This window comes from Triticum urartu, chromosome 1A (assembly GCF_056163025.1).
Source record: "Triticum urartu cultivar PI428250 chromosome 1A, HENAU_Tu73, whole genome shotgun sequence".
Lineage (NCBI taxonomy): Eukaryota > Viridiplantae > Streptophyta > Magnoliopsida > Poales > Poaceae > Triticum > Triticum urartu.
The window spans coordinates 530,806,635-530,823,500 of NC_141873.1; the positions used below are offsets into that span (position 1 = coordinate 530,806,635).

The 16,866-nt window shown below is 47.3% G+C and overlaps 1 protein-coding gene and 1 pseudogene across 1 annotated transcript; one reads left to right on the top strand and one right to left on the bottom strand.

The window, feature by feature from the left end:
- The first annotated feature begins 258 nt into the window (after positions 1–258).
- Positions 259–915, top strand: LOC125525893 (rapid alkalinization factor 23 pseudogene; annotated as a pseudogene).
- A 14,061-nt stretch (positions 916–14,976) lies between these two features.
- Positions 14,977–15,436, bottom strand: LOC147992277 (uncharacterized). The gene is made up of 2 exons (XM_087538987.1): positions 15,279–15,436; positions 14,977–15,232 (listed from the first exon to the last, which is right to left on the bottom strand). Exons 1-2 carry the CDS (start codon positions 15,434–15,436, stop codon positions 14,977–14,979), a joined length of 414 nt encoding a protein of 137 aa, XP_087395113.1.
- Between the last annotated feature and the right edge of the window lie 1,430 nt (positions 15,437–16,866).

Below are 16,866 nucleotides of genomic sequence, written 5' to 3' on the forward strand. Positions count from 1 at the left end.
GGCGATGTGTGGAGGATTGCGACCGGTCAAGCTGACCGGCAGCAAGCAGGCAGATATATTTTCCATCAGCGAAAGCGGATAAAATAGCACTATCATGAAATCATCATGAGAAAAATATATATTCCGATTCTCTGTTAGGGCTCGTACCGGCATTATTGGCAGTCGGTTGGTGTCACGCGGCCGGGCCGGGCCGGTGAGTAGGCCGGGCCCACGCGTCATCCCACCCCCAACGCTCTGTCACCTAGTATAAACCCATTTGCCGGTGGCAGAGGCCAAGCACAAGCACCAAACCCCACACCCTCACCCAAGAAAGCAAGCAGAGCATTCTCCACTTTCCCCTCCCTCGCCATGGCAGCCAAGGCCCCCGCCCTCGCGGCGGCGCTCCTCCTCCTCGCCGCCGCCGCCCTCCTGCTCGCCCGCGGCGCCGAGGCCGGGGCCGCGGAGGTGCCGCTGAGCTGGGAGCTGGGCGTGGAGGACGTCGCCGACGACGGGTTCGGCTTCGCGGGCGCCGGCGGCGACGAGGCGGTGGCGGCGCGGCGCGTGCTGCAGAGCGGCAACGGGTACATCAGCTACGGCGCGCTGCGGAGGGACAACGTGCCCTGCTCCGTGCGCGGCTCCTCCTACTACAACTGCCGCCCCGGCGGCCAGGCCAACCCCTACTCCCGCGGCTGCTCCGCCATCACGCGCTGCCGCGGCTGATTGGGCCACCCGCCGCTCCGCCCCCGCCCCCGCCCCGGTTGGTTGGTTGAGATGCTGCTCCGTGCTCTCCTTCGCCGCAGATGCAGAGTACATTTCTTTCATGCTGCTGTTTTACTAGTACTCAATTCCAAGAGGTCGTGTCCGTTGATGTAAATCGAAATCCAAGCCGTATTGTATAAACTGATGGATTGGTGGATGATTGGTTGATTTCTTTCCTATGGCTGTGAATCTGTGATACGCTGCTTGTCGATTTGGGAGGGAATCCGGCGAGTGCCCTCTGGATTGTCCACTTTATCTGTTGGTGCTCTAGTCAGTCTGAATGTCTGATAATTAGGCTAGCACTAGCTGCTGCGACGATTCTTTCTTCTACTTGCAAGTTTCGGTCGTGCCATCCATGATTGCTTGTTGATCTGGGTGGGAATCCAGCGAGTGCGTCTCTGATTGTCTCCCTACTTTTGGTGGTTCGGTATAATACTAATTAGCCTAGCTTTGTTTCCCTTGCGAATTTCTATTTGTGCCATCCCTCGGTTGCATTGGTATGCTTGCTATTGCCTCGGACAGAGAGAGGGTCAACTACTCGAGTAGCGTTTATTAGGATGGTTCTGGGAGGGAGATTGCCCCATCTTCCTTAGAAAAGAGGAGTACTCCTGCAACTATTGTTTATGCTTGGCATGATTAAGACTCATGCGGATTCTGCAAACTGGCCATGGGATTGCACAGCTTTGAAATTCGATCTCGTTGTGCGGCAGCTGGCCATGCCGCCATGGTATCTGCAAACTGGCCAAAGGATTGCACAACTCATGACAACGTGTCTCTCGATCTCCTCCGTCCAGAACGTGCCCCTCTTGCTTCTCAAATCCTCCTCATGTTCAGCATCATTAACTAACTAACTAAACACGAACAGCTCGGGTAAGAAGGGAAGTTTCCCCGTCATGCGATTCACGTGTGTTTCCCCATCTAGCGCGCCATTTCTTCCAATTTTTATCCATGGAGCCCTTTCTGTTTAGGAGCAGAACACGCGTGCGGCAGACAGCGAAGACTTTGCAAGCCGGCCAGTGCCCGCCAGCCGGCCGGGATGGCATGGCATGATTAGCGGCAGCGAACTGGTCAGGAGCGAATCTCAATTCTCAATGGAGCCGTTGGCTTCGGAGCCATCTTTTTAATCCCACACATGATGAGGCCGCGTCAGGCGTGACACGCAGAATACAATACGGTCGGCCGGGCTTTATATTGCGAACGACTAGAACGGTCATGCACGCGCCTTCACCGGCCGGCTTTATTGTTGCCAAGAGGAAAGCGATTTCCATGGAAGGCCTCCATCCAACGGGAAGATTCACAAGCGTCGGGGACCATCGGATGGGGAGACCATGTGTGTGGACGCGAATATCTCGCGATCATCCGCCACCGAGGAGCTCCAAACGCAAGGGGTCGATAGACAGGTGTATTTTTTTTTTAGAAATACAGGCTTCTTCTCTTTTTTTTTGCGGGGAAAAAAGGGGGTTTTCATTACTCAGGGTGGCAAAATATCGTTCTTACATAGACTGACGATTTCCTCCACTCCAGAACCCAGCCATACAGCTGTGCGGTGATTTCTACGGCCATAAGCTGCTAAGCTATGGCTGGCTCTATTTTGGGTTCGGCCAACTTTAGATATGACAAACCCCCTAGCATCAGTCAACATAGACTTGATGTCTTGCACTATGGCCATGTATTTTGATCTATTCCGAACCTTTTCTTGTATCATGGACACAGCTTCAGCGCTGTCCAGCTCAACTCTCATAGGTAAGGATGTTCGTTGGAGGGCTATGGAAATGCCCTCCCTGCATGCAGCAAGTTCGGCCTCCAAAGCACTATCACATGTGATATGGCCACGACATGCAGTGAAGATGATCTCGCCGGCAGCGTCCCGCAGCACCATACCCGTTCCAGTTGATCCATCCGCTTCCATGAATGATCCGTCTGTGTTGAGTTTTGTCCATCCCTCAGGCGGACGGGTCCATCGGAGATCCACACCGGCAGCCTTGTTTTTGGTTTGCATAGTTGTACTCGAGCCCAGACCGGCAGGTGCAGGAAGACTCATCTTGCCCTTCTCCACGTCCCCATGGGGGTGTAGCTGAATGCATAAGAGGGAGTTCACATACCCCACCAGGAAACGCCGGCTAGCCTCGGTTGGAGGAGCCTTCTTGCCATGTGTTAGCTCGGTACGCACATGCCACGTCCGCCAAAGTGTCATTAGCAGAACCATCCTCACCGTTTCTGAGAGGGGCTCAAGCACCCCCAACAACCACTCCGGTCCAGTGTTGCAGATAGATTGGACTTCCGGGAGCGGCCATTCCGTAGCCATGGCTTGCCAAAGAGCCACCGCACGCGAACATCTGCAGAAGCCATGGAAGCAATCCTCGCATTCCACACCACAGAGGGGGCAAGTGTCAGTGATCTCCAGCCCCCGAGAAAATTTATTGGACCATGTAGCAAGGGAATTTGACACAAGGCGCCAAGCAAAGACTCGTACCTTTGGGGGAGCAGGGCACCCCCATATAGTCTTTCAGATGGCGCGACGACCATCCGGTGCCTTGCTTGAAGCACCTGCCGATGGGCGCTTGCGCTCGTCCATGGTCATGCGGTATGCGGATCGGACAGTGAAGTTGCCCGACTTCTCCGGCGCCCAGGCAAGGGTGTCATCCGGAACACGTGGTGAGGGGCGGATGCTGGAAATAATCTCCACGTCCATAGGGAGGAAGTGCCGGTGTAGGAGGTCCATACGCCACTCCCCCCGCTCGTCGAGCAGCTCGGCCACGCGCCTTAACCTGCAAGTCCCCTGAGCCGTAACCGGACGGCCAGAGTGCTCCTGGGGGAGCCAACGGTCTCGCCAGATGCGGATGTGGTCTCCGTTGCCGACGCGCCAGACGAGCCCTTTTTTCAGAAGCTCAAGCCCGTACTGAATAGCTTGCCACGTGGACGAGGCGTTTCCGGCAAACACCGTGTCCTCGAGGCGTCCGTCAGGATAATAGCGAGCCTTCATAACCTGCGCACAAAGACTGTCTGGCTTAGTTAATAAGCGCCAAGCCTGCCGAGCTAGCAGCGCTTGGTTAAACACGCGGAAGTCACGGAACCCAATGCCACCCTTCATTTTTTGAGCCAAAATTTTGGGCCAAGCCTGCCAGTGTGTCTTCCGTCGCCCTTTTGAGGAACCCCACCAAAAGTTACGCACCATCCGATTCAAGTCGTCGCACACAGACATAGGAACCCCACTGAATAATTATATGCATGAGTTGCTCCAGGAGGCTTTGGCATTTTTCTCTAGTCATCCGGCCACCTTGGGTTGGAAGACCCAAGTATTTCTCCTCAAAGGTGTCACGCTGGACAGCAAGGATCTGGCGCACCACCTCCTGGGTAGGATCTGGGCATGCGTCTCCAAACAATATGCTGCACTTGGCGGGGTTTATAAGTTGGCCTGTGGCCGCCTCATATGTCAACAGAGTATCTCGTACCTCCATCGCCTGAGCAGGGTCCGCTTTGAAGAAGAGGAGGGTATCATCGACAAACAGTAGGTGGGAAATACCAGGGGCACGGCGACAGATCTTTATAGGAGAAAATCTCTGATTCTCTTCATCTTTTTTCAGCAAGGCAAACAGACCATCAGCAACAAGCAGGAATAAAAACGGGGAGAGGGGATCACCTTGCCGAAGCCTGCGTGTCGGTGCGAACGAGTCCAAGAGGGTTCCATTAAATTTAACAGAGTATCTCACCGAGGTGACACATGTCATTATCCAGTCCACCCATCGCTGAGCAAAACCCATCTTTTGCATCATTTGCTTCAAGTAGATCCAATCAACCCGATCATAAGCCTTTGACAAGTCCAGTTTATACGCACAAAAGCTTTTCTCGGGATCTTTTTCTTGAAATATATGGTGTATGCACTCAAAAGCAAGAAGTGCGTTGTCCGTGATCATCCTACCTGGGACAAAGGCGCTTTGAGCTGGAGAGATAATGTCATCCAATATGGGACGAAGTCGATTAACCAAGCACTTAGACACCACTTTATAGATGACATTGCAGAGACTAATAGGTCTGAACTCACTGAGCTTAGTTGGACTATCAACTTTGGGGATAAGAACAATGGCAGTGTCATTTACCCCATCAGGCATGACTCCGGTGCGAAAAAATTCTTTCACGGCTGCAGTTACTTGGTCCTTCATGACCAACCAATTTCTCTGGAAAACACGCGCCGGGAAGCCGTCCGGCCCTGGCGCCTTAAGGGGGCCAATTTGGAAGAGTGTCAGCAATCTCCTTATCAGAAAAATCTGCACACAATCCCTCGTTCATTAGATCATTAACCCGGACATCAATGAGAGAGGTTACCGGGTCAGCCCGTAGCGATGGGTCTGCTGTGAATAGTGAAGAAAAATACTCCAAGACCATGCCTGCCATCACGTCATGGTCCTTCTGCTCGACCCCATGCTCATCAATCAAGACCTTAATCCGGTTTTTTCGGGCATGCCACACAGCCTGTCGATGGAAAACATTCGTGTTGCGGTCTCCTTCTCTCAGCCACGACACTCTTGATCTCTGCATCCATAGCATCTCCTCTCTGTAGAGGAGCTCGTTCATGCGATCCGTCGCTTCTCTTATAGTGCGTTGGTCTGCATTCATAGCCATTAATTCCTCCAAGCGTGAACGAGACTTGTTAATTTCCATTACCACATTACCAAACCTCTTCTTGCCCCAGTCATGAAGAGTGTGCATGAGCTTCCCAAGGGCAGCAGCGACATCACCAAGATTTCCCATAGCCCCCGCCTCCCTCCAAGTGTTTTGGATCACCTCCGGGAGTGCACCGTCGCGCTCCCACATCACTTCATAACGGCGGCATCATTTGGATGGCTCCGGCCTATCATGCAAGGCCGAACACTTGAGTAATATCGGCAGGTGGTCCGAGCTGGGCGCCACCAAATGCACCACCTCGGACTGGGAGAAGAGATCCCGCCAGTCATTGTTTGCCACCGCTCGGTCCAACCGGACCTTAACATTCGCTCTCCCAGCTCGTCGATTATCAAAAGTGAATGGAAAACATGAAAAGCCAAGATCACCTAGCTCACAAAGTTCCAAGACATCTCGAAAATCGATCATCTGCCCTACCGACCGCGGGGTGTCCGATAGGTGTTCGAAGCCCCACATGGCCTCGTTGAAGTCCCCGATCACAGCCCATGGCATATCCTCGAGTTGATGGAGATCTCGAAGAAGGGACCACATAAGATGACGGTCCTCTGTTCGAGGTTCACCGTAGACACATGTAAGCCTCCATGGGGGCTCATCCACAGCCTCACGCACATGCGCATCAATATACCTCCCATTCATCGATTTTATTTCAAGTTGCAGGGACTCATGCCAGTATAGGGCTAGGCCTCCACTTCGACCAATACTATCAACTGCATCAAACCCTCGTAGTCCCAGCCTAGATCGATACTTTTTCATTCTTTCTTTTGATTGCCTGGTCTCACATAGAAAAACAATATTAGGGCTATTTGTTTGTACTAAGCTTCGAAGATCGCGAGCAGTTCCGGCACTACCTCCCCCTCTGCAATTCCAACTGAGAATTCTTATTGCTCCTGCCGGGTATCCTCTAGCCACCCCCCTGGTCATGTCCGCCTCCGTGTCTTGGTCCACGTTCTCCACATGGCCAACGGCAGCAGGCGCGCTGAGATTCCCCGCCGGGAAGGTCGCAGCTCCCCCATCGGTCAGCTTCGGGCGGGTAGCGTCCGCAAGGGGAGCCCCTTGTTCGCCCCCACTGACGTCCAGGGTCACTTTGGTCGCTGCCGTCAGGTCCTCATCTTGCGCCACCGATCCAAGCACCGGTGCAGGGTTTGTGATTGTCGTGCTTCGCGATTCTGGAAGAGAGTCACCATCAGGCGGCTTCCTGGGTTTGAGATACTCCACTCCGGTGGCCCTAGGACGTCTTGAATACACCTTCAGCGAGGCCCCTTCTCCCTCTCGAATTGGCCTAGGGTTCATAACCATCCCAGATTCCATACGTATGCATGCCTGACTCCCATACTTGAGCCTTCCAGACTGATCTGCAGCAGGACCGACCATGGCGCCGAGGCCAGGCGGTTGACGGGCGGACGAGGCCGCAACAGAGCCATAGTACTCCTGATCGGCGCACATGGCAGCATCTCCGGCGTTCGCAAGGCCGGAGCCGAGCGGCGGCGGCGGCGTGTGGGGCGTCACCCCGGGGTCGCCAGACCCTAGCATACCGGTTCAGACGATTAGATCCTCCTCAAGTTCGTCCATTTGGACATTGTCAACGGAGCTCCGGCGTAGATTCCAGTCGTCTCCTTAGGTGGGCGGGGTTAATGTTTGTCGTCGTGTGTCGAGATTTGGTGACAGATGATTCAGATCTATTCAAGGGTTCAACGGCGAGGGCTGCAGCTTCAGGGCGCTGGTCCTTATGGGCAAATGCACGAAGACTTCTAGACTGTCATCGACAAGGTCAATCCGGCTCTGGTAGAGCCATAGAGGAGCGGTGTTAGCAGCGCATGCGCCGGCGGTAGTCATCGTTCGGTGGTGTCAGAATCTCAATGTAATTCTATTATGTTTTAGACATTTTGTACTTCCAGAAAACTTTGATAATAGATCTGGATCATTTTCGAAAAAAAGGCAAAACTTGTAGGAAAACATTAGGGTGTTTTGCAAGAAAGAACAATAAAAGAAAAGTGCCATCACTTTAATAATAATAATAATGATGATGATGATGATGATGATGATGATGATGATGATACCATCCTCCAAATTGTTTTTGCCACACTACCTACAGTAAAACTACCATGGTCTAATAATAATAAATTGTCATAGTTTAAACAATAATAATGCCATTGTCTAAATAAAAAAGATACCATGGTCTAGCAATTAAAATTTAGAGAAAGTGCAATGTTACCTCAGTAATGTAAGCATGTAAATTTTAGGAAATTTGTTCTTTCGAAATCAACCAGGTTAGTAGCGGTTCCCTAGGGATCGAGTTGCAAACCCACATGGGTGTAGTCTACCCATCCGCGATGCGTTTGATGATACCTTGGCACAGAACATCTCGGGCATCCAATATTGCACGCCATATTTGTGAGGGGCCAGAGCCCAAATTTGCTTCAAGGATAGAAGTTGTTGGGAAGTAGACGGCCTTCAGAATATGTGCACTTAATGACTCAGGTTCTTGTAGCAGTCGCCACACCCGCCTTTTTTGATTTGATCGTATACTTGTTCCTACCAGTCTATTGGTCCAACAAACTAATGGTGGAACAACCTGAAACACATCATGGATCTCCAAATAGCCTTTATATATAAATAAAAACAAACAATTCCACCATTGCCCACTCCGGTCCATTGGGCTGGATCCGGCACTACAACAATAAATCTCAGGACTAGCCAGCAAGAGCTTGGCCTTCCCTAAAAAAAAGCAAGACCTTGGTAGATCACCAGGAAAATATAAGAACAAAAAATCCTGGATCCCACAAACATTGAATGATCTCACAAAAACTAAATTCAGCAAGGATGCTTCCATAGAAATTGTGTTCGTCGTGGAAATAAAGTCGGTTATATAAAGCCTGGCCTGTCATATTTTATTCTCCATGTCATGTCTAACACGGCTTCATCATGGGAAGAAAAAGAATGAAGATTTTAAAAATACATGATGAACATTTTTTGAATACATGTTTGAATTTTTTAATACATGTTAAACATATTTCATATGCACTTTAAAAAGATTAAATACACAATAAAAAATTAGATACAGGTTGAACATTTTTTCAGAGTGAACATATTTTTCCAGCTGCATGCTGAACATTTTTTTGATGCACGTTGAACATTTTTAAAACACACAATGAACAATTTTTGAAATAAATGTTTGAAGTTTTTTGAATAATTGTTATACATTTTTCTAAAACATGTTAAAACATTTTTTGAAATCATGTTAAACATTTTTAATACATGTCAAACAGTTTTTTGAATGGTATGAATATTTTTTAAATTGAGTGAACAATATTTTTACACTGAATGAACCATTTTGAAACGTACAATGAACTCTTTCAAAAATTGAAGTAGATTTAGTTTTTTATTATATATATTTATAATATTTCAAAATATAAACAAAAAAATAAGAAGGAAAGAACACAATCGCAGCAGCCCCAGGTCAATTTCTCGGCCGTTGCGAGTAACTCGGTCTCGTCTTTTGGTGGGAGGGAGTGGGCCGGCCCAGTTCTGTAGTGGTAGATTTTTTTTCATTTCTTGACCTGTTTTTCTACTGTTTGTCAGTGTTTCTCTCTTTGTTTTTTCAACACATGTCTACTATTTTCAATACAAATTGGATATTTTAAGTGTACATGTGGAACATTTTTCTGATACACGTTGAGCATCTTTCAAATACACGTTGTAATTGTTTTGAAATATTCGTTTGGAAATTTGTTTGAATACATGTTAAAAAATTCAAAATACACATTGAACGTTTCTCAGTGTAATGAAACTTTTTCCGAACTACGCCAACTTTTTCTTACATTGTATATGTTTATCAATGTCTGGAACCTTTTTTTGGAACTCGTGAATATTTCTTTAAAATATCATATATATATATAGTGTTATTATTGTAGAATAAATTATTCTTCACCTGAGGTAATCTTACGATCGCTTCCTAAATAAATTACGTTTACAATATAAATAGTTACATGCATATTGATTCAATATGTAAAATTTGGTATAAAAAAGGTTATAAGATCAGAAAAATCACATTTTATGTACGTTTTACACTATGTTCTTACATTCGTAATTTTACGTAACATAAAATATTTTTTATGGCGAATACATATTTTCTTACGTTCTCTTTTTATGTATAAAATAACACAAAATTTACGAAACGTAAAAATACGTTGCATTGATGTCAAAATTGAGAGGGGGTGAAGAATAACTATTCCTCACCCAGGGTGACGAATAGCGCTATTGTATTTAGATGGCAGTTTGGGACACCTAGGTGCCCAGGCTCCTTGCCTTTCCACCATTTGATTGTATTTAGATGCGTGCTATTGTGATAGGTATATAAGGTATTCGGTCAATCCATTAGTAACTGCCAATTCTGAAGTAAATAGATTTGGAAACAATTATGGCGTTTATCATTTAATGGATGTCATTAAGCACGCCATGCATGGTAACATATCTTTAGAAGGAAAAAATACTAAACATTAGGTATACGGATATTTATTTCATACATGTATGAATTCATTTATTTAGTACGTACTTGTTAGATTTTTATTCATATATACCTAGAATATTTGGTACGTACATATTAGATTTTTATCTATGTATATATCCAGAATATTTATTACGTACCAATTAGATTAGGTGTGTACGGATTCGTTTATTTGGTACACAGTCGTTAGATTTTTTTAGTATCTATATACCTAGAATATTTAGTATGTAACGCATTATATTTTTTGTGTATGTATACACTTAGAATATTTAGTATGTAACACATTATATTTTTTTGTATGAATACACCTAGAATGTTTAGAACCTTTCAATTAGATTTTTGTGTATGTATATATCCAAATTATGCAATATATTTTCTTGCGTGGTTATATGTACGTAGGGAAAATCATGCATGTGTATCATGACCAGAATATTTAGTACGCACGCATTAGATTGTTTTCCTATGTATATACCCAGGTTATATAGTACATACCAACTAGATTAGGTATGTACGGATTCATTTATTTGGTACACACTCATTATATTTTTTTAGTAGGGATATATGTAGAATATTTAGTATGTAAACATACTCAGAATATTTAATACGTACACATTAGATTGTTTTCATATGTATATACCTAGGACATATAGTACATACCAATTAGATTAGATATGTACGGATTCGTTTATTTCATACACACTCATTAGATTTTTTTAGTAGGTATATACCTAGAATATTTAGTATGTAAAGCATTATATTTTTGTTGTATATATATATCCAGAATATTTAGTACGTATCCATTAGATTTTTGTGTATATATATACCCAGAGTAAGCAATATATTTTCTTGCGTGGGTATATGTACGTAGGAAAAAAATCATGCGTGGGTATTATATATTCCTACAAGTAAAATAATAATTAGGATCATAGTTTATATTATTTGGTCTCTTAATTTGTATAAAAATATTAGCAGTTAAAAGTGTGACCTGGCCTTAAGTTAAAAAAATACTAGATAACTTGAAAAGCTAAATTTTAGAAAAATGAATAAGAATATCCTTAATATACGTACAAACCTTTGGGATGACATTACATATTTTTTCATATCCGATACCTTAAAAAATGGACAGTGTATATACATATCCTTTTTGTTTGGAAAGAAATCTAAAACATGGTCTACCAAGGACAATTGTTTGATCAAACACACTCACCATCGCCCCCACCCCTCTCTCGCTCTCTCCCCGGAGCACCCATCCCACACCCGACAACCTTCTTCCTCCCCGCGCTGCCCCACCACCACCACAGCAACCATCGGCTGTGCGGCCGCGTGTCGCCACCCACTGTGCCACCCCACCACCGGTGAGATCCATGATCTAGCGAACATATCCGCAGCATCAACAACTGAAGGATGGGAGGGGTGCTGCGGGTAAACAGAAGGAACTAAAAACATTTTTTGTCTCTTAAATAAAAATTGGTCTTCCATGTGTTTAGTTACAAACATACAATGGTGTTTGCTTTCATTACCAGTAAGTGTCCGGTCTCTGCATCCGAAGACAATAGTAACCAGGCAAATTCTTTTGTACTAGTACAAACAAAATCTGAAGCAAAGATGAGTAACACGCACGGCACTCTAGGTCCAGGAAAACTCTCGGACTCGGACTCTCAACACGATTCGGACGTTAACAGTACGTGAATTCCAAATAAATAGAAGTTGCATCGAGAAAGGAGAAACATATAGAGCACTCACGTAAAACTGTAGGCGAATGTATATATCATCCGTATAGCAATCAGATTGGCCTTCAATCGTACGTAGAGAGCTCTCGCAACAAGTGCCAACCCGCCGGCCGGCCCCAAGGAAGATCCATGGAGACGCTACCGGACGACGTGGTCCTGGAAATCCTGGTACGCATGCCGGATGCCCCGCACCTGTTCCGCTGCGCGGCGACGTGCAAGCGCTGGTGGTTCCTCGTAGCACAACCATCCTTCCTCCGCCGCCGCTGGCCAGAGGACACGCACCATCCCTCCTCCCTCCTCGGCTTCTTCGCCGAGGAATATCGATCAGCCGGTCCACGGAGCTACAAAATTAGGCATGTGCCGTCCTTTATTCCGGCGCCCTCGTCGCCCTTTCGGCCTCGCAGCCCCATCGCGAGCTTCGCCGACGCCGGCGACATACGGGAATTGCCACTCGCCTCGCGCCGCGGCTTTCTTCTCGTGCATCTCCTCGCCGGCCATCACCGTCGGGACGCATACAAGGAATTCAACCTGGCCGTGTGCGACCCGCTCAGTGGCACAAGCCGCGTGCTGCCCACGCTTAAGTATGACAGGCTTTTCAGGATCAAAGGTTGTGCTATTCTAACCGGTGTAGACTGTTGCTCCAAACAACAACAACAACAACAACAACAACAACAACAACAACAACAACAACAACAACAACAACAACAACAACAACAACAACAACAACAACAACCGGTGTTATCAACCTGCTCGGCCTTCTCCAAAGTGTTAATAATTGGCTTCGACAACGATGACCAGCAGTACAGTATCTCCATGTTCTCGTCGGATGAGTCGAGCTGGAGGGCGCCTGAAAACTGCTTCGACCCTTCAGAGCACGGCATTCAGCTGGCGCCTTCACAGGTCAACGCGGTCGTGTGCCAAGGAGCGGCGCACTGGCTCTTCAGGGACAATTCAAACTTCTACACGCTGGACGCGAGCGTTGAGACGGGCCATGCCACCTTGACGAAGCTCTCGCTCACACTCGGCAGCCTCGGCCGCAACTTTAGGGACGTACCACGGCTAAGCGTCACCAACGGAGTGCTATCACTGCTTGCATTACATAAAAAATGCCTAAGAGCGCAGATATGGACATGTCGAGGTGACAAAAAGAGCAGAGGTTGCACCAGAGACTGGCGCCACACTAAGATGATCAAGCTAGAACGACCGGAGCAGAATCATACCAAGATAGTGCATTACATGTGGGCAGGGGAGAGGAGCGGTGTATTGCTTATCAAGGCAAGCCCCTACTTCAAACAGTGTGTATATGTTGCTAACCTTCAAACCGGGACAGTGGAGGAGGTCATCGACAAGTTTTGCGACGAGTGCACGACGCCTATCCCGTTTGAGATTGATTGGCCGGCCTTCTTCATGTCTCGCTTGGCAGGCGATAGCATCAATCAGGCTAAATTGGGAGAAACCATACTGAGCATTACCAACCTTCTTGGAGGCCAATAGTTGTGCCTATAACTTTCGGTTCAATTAATTGCTATGAGTTGTACCCCCTCCGTTCCTAAATATAAGTTTTTTTAGATATTTTAAATAGACTAGAACATACGAATGTATGTAGACATATTTTAGAGTGTAGATTCACTCACTTTGCTCCGTATGTAGTCACTTGTTGGAATCTCTAAGAAGATTTATATTTCGGAACGGAGGGAGTACCTCGTAGGAGCTACATGAGACATAGGTTTTGTATGCATGGAAGACTTGGTGAACCGGCAACCTTTTTCTTTGCATGCAAAAATAAACAAGAATGTACCATGTGCACGTTGGTTAAGAGGTTTTTCTTGGTCATATCAAGCATACGCAATCGGGGTAGTGTATATATTAGTTTGAGGTGCAGAATGTTGTCTCTGCGATCTTGTTGTCCGATTTAACCCGTGCGTCTTTACTTGGTGAGCTAGACGAGCCTTTGATGTTTTGTCTAGTAATAAGGTGTCGCATGGCGTTCTGTTATGTGAATCGCCGCTATCTAAAATGGAAGTTTGCAGTTTGTTGTAATTAAATAAAACATTCATTTGCACCTCTGGCACTATCTTGGTTGCTTAATTAACTTGTTCAATACACTTCCACGAAGTAGATATCAAGGTAAACTTGTAGAAAATTGTGCTATTTAGCTAGCTCACACGCTAAATGGTCTGCTCATGATCAAATACACAAAGCAAGCAGCACATGAGTTGAACATGCACTAGGAGAGGATGAGTTAACGGTTCACACCAATGGGAGCGGAGACTCGTCGCTGGACAACGACCTACTCGATGGTGATACGACAAGGGTTGTGTGTGTGTGTGGGGGGGGGGGGGGGGGGGGGGCTTTTTGTGTGCGGAATAACCCTGCATGAAAGAACCTTGCAAGAACCAATTCCTTCCCCACGTTCACGATGAGCCGTAGAACATCTTGCAGCGATGGAGAGGCGTTATCAAAAATGATCGCCTTCTGGTGCTTCCACATCTCCCAAAGGACTAGCATTGCAAGGGTGTTGAGGTTCTTCCTGTTCCGTTGGCCCGAAGCAAGCGCCGTGCACCAATGTAACAACCGATCGTCCAGCCCTGGAGACCGGTCCTCCTGACCCAAGGCTGAGAGCACCTGGAAACACACCGAGCGGGCAAAAACACACGTGATGAGAAGATGTTCGATGGACTCCTGCTCCTGGTTGCACAAGTGACATGTCTCCTGATGAGACAAACCACGGCACGCCAACCGATCAGAGGTCTAAAACCGGTCTTGAGGATCAACCAGCTGAAGAATTTATAACGCAACGGAGCCCTGGAGTGCCAAGTAAAGCTAGCTCCTAAATCATGCTCGTGGCCTATGAAGTTGCTGCGTGTTCTTGGTGGGATCGGTGGGAGGGCGGGTTCCTTAGCATGGATGTGCCTAAGAGTATCTCCAACAGGCGCACATGCACGGCATGCTAATTTTTTTTACAGCGTCGAAATAGCATTTTTAACGCGCAACAGGGCGCTTGCTACAACAGGCGCTGCAAAAATAAGGCGCCGCGCTATAGCTCCAGCAGGCGCTGTAAAATCCAGCATGCGCGAGCAACCCGTACTACGATACAACACATACAAACAATATGAAACAACAAATAGATAAAATTCAAATAACATAGTTCAAGCGCAACACCACAAGCTAGTCTATACGATGCAAATAAAAATAGATAAAAACGATAGTACGATGCAAATATAGTAGATTATCTCGACGATAAACTAACTACTCGATTTTGTAGTCCGACGACGGAAACGCGTCTTCCAATCGAGGATCACTGTCGTTAAAGGTCGACGCAGATCACAGTTCGCACTGCGCTATCGCCGGTGCCTTCCACGCACGCCTGTCTGCTCGATCCGCGGCTCGTTGCACCCTTTGCGCCCAGAACTCGTTCTCGATGGCGACATCCTCCGGGAAGCGCTCGCGCCACGCCACCATGGCATGCTCATCCACCTCGGCGATGAGGAGGCGGCGGTCCCACCTCCACTGGATGCAGCGGTCCTCGCTGGTGATTAGCCGCGGCGGAGGCGCGAGGTCTTTGCGCTTGCTGGGGCGCCTGCACGTCCGAGAAATTCATCTACGACCGTGGTCTCGAGAGGCACCACACCTCCGCGTCGTACGCGCAGGCGGCCTCGTGGACGATCTCAAACGTTCCGAGACCGAGGCGTGTATTACCGGAGCGGATCTTCGCGTAATACACGTCGGAAGGGCGGGCGCGCACGTCACGGTAGCCAGAGCTGCTCCGGGCGCGTGGCGGCATGTCGGCGGCGAGGGAGGTGTGGCGGCGGCGGGGAGGGGGGGGGGGCGTTGGAGGCGAGGAAGAAGGGCAAGGCGGGGAAGAGGGAGACGATGGAGTGGCGGTTGGTGCGCGCTTGCTTGCTGGTTTTTATAGAGCACGCTAGACGCCGCGCGCCAAAACTATCGCGTGCGTTGCCGCTTTTCCGTGCGTGTGCAAATTTTTTTGGCGCGTCGGACTTTGGCGCGCTTGCTGGAGCGCGCCAACCGGGCTTGCGCGTGCAAACTAGCGCGCTTGTTGGAGATGCTCTAGTGGTGGTTTGGCTCTAGCAAGAACTCGACTTCGAGGTTCAGCGCCAGCACTGGCACCGCTCAATTTCAAACTGTTAGTTAAAACAACTAATATTTCTGGTAGTTTCGGCACACTGGCATAGATAAAGAAGAAGAAACTCCTCGTTCACACTGGAGCACAATGATAGGTGAACACATAGTCATTTCTTCACCATGCCATGTGCAATCCGAGTTATAGTAGCATATATGGAGTAAAGTAAGGGGAGGTTAACAGCATATTTGACGATTTACTTTTAACTGTCTATAATTAGGGAATATTGCATGCCACTGCTTTTGTGTCTATTGTATATCTAACTGGACGCTTTTTTTAGAGCAAAGATCTGGGCCATTATGAATTATTGAAAAACCTAGGGGCGATTGTACTAATCATGTGTGGGTATTTTGTATCATGTGCCATCTTCTCTTCCAAGTTTTGTTGCTAAGATATTGCAGTTATGTTCTAATATTGATGTATTCATATGATTTCTCAATATTTTTAAGTCACAATGTCAATGGTGTTTTCTCTGTAAAAACTGCATATGAGGTAGAATGGTTGCACAAGTACAGGGGCAGACTCAAGAGAATAACACGTCAAGTAGTACCTTAAAACCTGAAATTTGAAATCAACTTTGGAAGTTGCAAGTACCGAGGAAGATTCAGATATTTTGCTTGCATGCATTACGTGGTATAGTTCCTCTGAAATCGATACTTGCTAATAAGCATATTCCTGTAAGTGGAGAGTGTCCAATATGTCGCCAAGGGCCAGAAGATATACGACATCTCCTATTTCAGGGTGTGTTGGCGAATAACCTATGGATGAATCTGGGGCAGCTGGAGCGTGTAAACATTGCTCTATAGGTTGACAGGCCGGGGTCGGCGATATTGGAGTTTCTGTTGACAGATCAAGATTCGCCATTGGAACTTATGCCAAGCATAAGCTGCAAAGAGGTCATTGCAGCAGGTTCTTGGTACATTTCATGGTTACGTCGACGACATACTCACCATGATTCTTGCCCGTCCCCTTTCCGATGGCCGAGCTCAGTACTGGCTATTGTTGCAAATTATCAAGGATCAATCCGGAAGGCAGTAAGTGGAAGGTATAAGTCGATTAGACCTAAACTGAAC

Bases quoted from the DNA above. Each gene is read 5' to 3' on its own strand.
- LOC147992277 (XM_087538987.1), bottom strand. From the start codon at position 15,436: ATGCCGCCACGCGCCCGGAGCAGCTCTGGCTACCGTGACGTGCGCGCC. The intron at 15,233-15,278 runs GTGCCTCTCGAG...TCGGACGTGCAG, and splicing joins GCGTACGACGCGGAGGTGTG to GCGCCCCAGCAAGCGCAAAG.